The sequence below is a fragment of the Physella acuta genome, unplaced genomic scaffold (assembly GCF_028476545.2).
Source record: "Physella acuta isolate Inbredline_101_S28 unplaced genomic scaffold, ASM2847654v3 ptg000584l, whole genome shotgun sequence".
Classification (NCBI taxonomy): domain Eukaryota; kingdom Metazoa; phylum Mollusca; class Gastropoda; family Physidae; genus Physella; species Physella acuta.
Genome location: NW_026732103.1, coordinates 129,047 through 133,450, shown reverse-complemented (window position 1 = coordinate 133,450; position 4,404 = coordinate 129,047). Strand labels below are relative to the sequence as shown.

At 36.1% G+C, this 4,404-nt stretch overlaps 1 protein-coding gene and 1 long non-coding RNA gene across 2 annotated transcripts; one reads left to right on the top strand and one right to left on the bottom strand.

The window, feature by feature from the left end:
• Window positions 1–2,096, top strand: LOC131947138 (uncharacterized). The gene is made up of 3 exons (XR_009387841.1): window positions 1–128; window positions 1,033–1,133; window positions 2,020–2,096. It is a non-coding gene; the product is annotated as an uncharacterized LOC131947138 (long non-coding RNA).
• Window positions 2,097–2,645: 549 nt separating this feature from the next.
• On the bottom strand, window positions 2,646–3,652 carry LOC131947143 (uncharacterized). The gene is made up of 2 exons (XM_059308252.1): window positions 3,415–3,652; window positions 2,646–3,010 (listed from the first exon to the last, which is right to left on the bottom strand). The coding sequence occupies exons 1-2, from the start codon at window positions 3,650–3,652 to the stop codon at window positions 2,646–2,648; spliced, it is 603 nt and encodes a 200-aa protein (XP_059164235.1).
• Window positions 3,653–4,404: the final 752 nt, after the last annotated feature.

The following is a 4,404-nucleotide window of genomic DNA, read 5'->3' as shown; positions in this document are numbered from 1 at the left end:
CAGCCTTGAATACAGACGTTCCTGGCTTAGCCCTGGCTGCAATTGCATACTGGAAAACTGAATTGGCTTATGTTGTCTACCCGTCCTGGACATGTCTCAAAGATCTCAGCTGTGCCCACTATTCACAGGTGAGAGTTGAACGTCTGTAGCTGAGATGTAGAACACTTGATGAACATATGAATGTGTATCATTTGATTCACTAGATCTGGTAGATAGGACTTTACTGAGCCCACCCAGCTCTTAATTGGAACCTAAATCGATTTAGACAATTTAAAATTAACTTTAAAATTAATTAACTGTCATAGTACGTGTTCATATAAATAGATGAATTGTACTTTTTTCCTCTACTTACATAAGTACAATATTGTATGGGCAGGATTGTTTGAATAATACATAATACGAGCAGCCTCCTATTAGTTGCCTCCCTTAAGTTTAAAATAGTTTCAAACTAAATTATCTGCCCCTAATAGCCGTCACTAAAACCCGGCTCTACGATTGTAAACATTTAGCGTGAACCACAGCTCACCAGAACATGTAGGGGTGGGGGTGGTAGGGAGCGCGCTTACAGCTTGTTTTCCAGCGTCTCCCAGAAGAGAATTATATATATAGATAGATATATACGATTAAGTACATACGAGATTCCCCCCCCCCTTTTTATTTACATCCCCTAATGGAAGGAAAATGGCTCAAATGAAATAAAGAGTTTGGAAAAAATAGTAATATTGTATAAAGTATAAAGGGATAAGGTGAACACGTGGTATTATTTTAGAGGAGAAATTAAACTTTTGTGACAATGTCTGACTATTGGTCGAAAATTGGACAAAAGCAACTCTAAACGTCATTTATAATTGACCTTCTTCGACAAAGAAATACATATTTAACTAAAAATATTTACTTGATTAAGAATTTAATTCAACACCTGTAAATGTATTGAAACATTGTAGATTTTTATTCAACAATTGAACTACATTAATTGAATACCTGTTTTGATTATGAAATGCTATTTTGACATCACTACTATGCCATTCCTAGATGGTGTGGAAAAATTCAACCTCTGTTGGATGTGGCGTCGCTCAGTGTGTGAATGTTGATGGTATAGGCCCTAATTTCGTCTCTTGTAACTATTGGCCTAGGTAAGTTTATGTTTTATTTCAGCTCTAACATAACAAAGGTATGTTCACACTACGCTGATGTGTAAGCAGTGTTTTATGAATGGCTACTCGTCATTCAAAGACATGTGATTGAGAATCTGTTTACCTTATTGTTTCTTCTTCTTCCTCTTCGTTCTTTATTTTAGTGTTGGAAGGGATTTTCTTCACCACAACTAAGTACTCCGGGTCAACTTGTCATGCGCCATATCCGCTATTGACTCCGATTTCAGCCTTCTCTTCTTACCTTTTTGTTGAAATTACAGTTTAATTGATATGCTCTAGAGTAGCAAACTCAACGTTTTTTTCCCTCTACTTACACAAGTACTAGATTGTATGTGAAGGATTGTTTGTATAATAAATAATACTAGACTACCCGTTATCATCGGATAACTGATGGTTTCGGGGGTCATCCATAAATGACATCACGTCTGTCACTTATTGTCACAAAAAAAAACACCAGACCACACATTCAAAAAGACGTATTTTAACGTCTTTTACAAAGACTCCATATAATGTATTTTATAAATAATTGGTTTAAAGGTAGTATATTGTTATTTTAAATACATTGAAATTACAATACCGATTATATTACTTATATAATTTATTCCAAGTAGTTTTATAAACGACAACAGCTGGTTTTTGAAAAAGGAAATGAGTCCATTTTCTTTCTTACTGTGTGTATGTGTGTGTGCGTGCTTGCGTGAGTATGTATGTGACAGTGTGTGTGTTTGTCAGTGTGTGAGTGTGTGTTTATTAAATATACTATATTATTGTTGTCAAGAAACTATCTGTACACCAGTTAAACAGTGTAGTCCAACATGTACTATTTATTGTATTATTTTGTTGAGATTTTGAAAATACTTAACAGAGGGAACATCAGAGGACAGTTGCCGTATTAGCTGATGGGACTACACGCTACAAGCAGAGACGTGTCCAGTTTTTTGGATCCTTATGGCGCAGAAACACGTTTTAAAATAAATATAAACAAATCTTTGTTGGGACTAATGGACGAAGCTTACATAAAAAAAGTTTTGAAATTATTTTTAGAGCCCTAAAATATAAAACTGTTTTTAAATTGAAGAAAATGTGTTATATGGTTATGAATAATTTTGTTATAATTTTTAGATGTTATAAAACTAAAAGTTTATGCATTTGTCAATATCTTAAGGACACAATAAAAGAACAGTTTTAATGGTTTAGATTCTTCTTTCTTCTTCTTCGTTCTTAATTTTTTTCTTGCCTTACGGACTGTTTTCTACATATATTGTATGAAAACAAGGTACAACTGTAAAGAGAAAGTAACTGGTAAGAAGTGTCTCAACTTTTCCAAATTAGGGTGGGGGGTAGTTAGATTATCTGCGCCCCATCTGAACCTCCCCAACTTCAGTAAAGAATATATCATAACGAGTATATGAAGCATGAACCTATCAATTTCTGATCACGCTCTCTACACAATGACTCTTAGTGTTAGTAACCAACTTTGTAATTTATTTTTTATTTTCTTTGTCTGTTCATCACATTAAAGAACACGGGGGTATAGAACATCTGTCGAAATGTTTCTCTGTACCTGCTACTCATCTTGTGATACAAGAACACACTGACGCAGGAGATCAGCGACTCTAAGGCTATATTAAACGACACGAGCACAAGATACAAGTTGACCTCTTGACCAAAAGCTCCGAATTTTGGTTCGACAAGCCCAGTCAACAGGATCGCTATACTGGGCAGGTAGCAGACTATGTAGATGACGGCCATGCTGGTGATCAACCTCAGAGTTTGAGAACCTTTTTTATTGGTTGTGATTCTGTCTACTGACGATGACTTTTGACGCCATTTTGATCTTTTTATCAACGCAAAAACTAGGATGATTGTGAAGACAATGATCATAAAGAAAGAACCGATTTGAGTTACAGTGTGGATGGAGAGAGAGAGATATTGGCGTCTGCTAGACCTACGTAGTTGGTCAGTTGTAGTCCTAGGGTTGTCATATTGACGTACGGGTTGTAACTCCAACCCAGGTACATTTGTAAATAAACTGGAATTAGAGTCAAGCCAAGCCCGGTATAGATGGAAAACATAACAAGTACCGTAACTTTTGGCGTGAGGACGCGTTTTATTTTAAAGGGCATAACCACGCAGACACATCTCTCAAACATGATGTAAGCCGTGACGCAGCTGGACACACGGCTTAACACACCACGCGGAAATGCCGCCACCACGAGCTGGAACCCAAACGGTTCTATTGACGTCATCGCTACAAAACCAGCGTTGTAAGTCAGGCTGAAGGTCAAGGCTGTCAGGAGCGAACCCAGGTCAGTCACAGACAAGACGAGGAGGCTGATGTTGACGTTGTCGGTGAACCCTTGCTTCAAGAACACGGCCACGTTGAGGGTGTTGGCGAAAACACCAAACACCGAGAACACCAGGTTTAGGTATTCGACGTTAACCATAATGAAAATCTCCAATAGTTCATAATTGACCAGAGGAATGACCACAGCCATTGTGGTCATGTTGGTGTCTGGCGTCTCGCTGCCAGTAGTATACATGACGCTTCTAATTTAAGTAATTACTTCGATGTGGTATTAATTGGTTTTTTTCTTATAACGGAACTTACCACATCTGTTATAGCGGTAATTATTAAAATCCTCGTTATGTTTATAAATGTTTATGCAAGAGCTTATCACAATTTTCATACTGATATTTACTCTAGCTCCATTTTGTTTGTTTTTATTTTGGTACTAATCACAATTCAGTCTTGAATAAATGTAACTTCTTATTGATGTATTCAATATTTTAAACTAGTATATCATTGAAGTGTTAGATGTTTTATTATATGCTGTTCAATAACAACAGTACCAAAGTAATTTATCCCACCGAAATATGAATACACATTTTGAAACGCTGTATCTATTATTTCTGCATGCTAGCGTGCGTATCAAAGGCCTAAATAAGTTCACGAAAACTTGTAATCCAACGATATGTTGAAAAGTTATCTACTTCAAATGCTAACTTCTTTGTGAACTTTGGTAGTCCTTGAACTTTTAATATGGGGTTCAATTATTGATTTTAGGTCTTTAGCTTCGGTCGAGTACGTGTAATTGGTGGGAAATAGCTCTAAAACATCTTTAATACACAAGCTATTATATGATTAAATTAAAGAGACCCGGATGAAAGAAATCTATGTATTGATCCTATCATTATAACATGAGCCGTAGCTAAAGATGGTTTTAAAATATAAAGTGATAATTTTTAT

Bases quoted from the DNA above. Each gene is read 5' to 3' on its own strand.
- LOC131947143 (XM_059308252.1), bottom strand. From the start codon at position 3,652: ATGGCTGTGGTCATTCCTCTGGTCAATTATGAACTATTGGAGATTTTC. The intron at 3,011-3,414 runs GTTTTGTAGCGA...CAATCATCCTAG, and splicing joins CAGCCTGACTTACAACGCTG to TTTTTGCGTTGATAAAAAGA.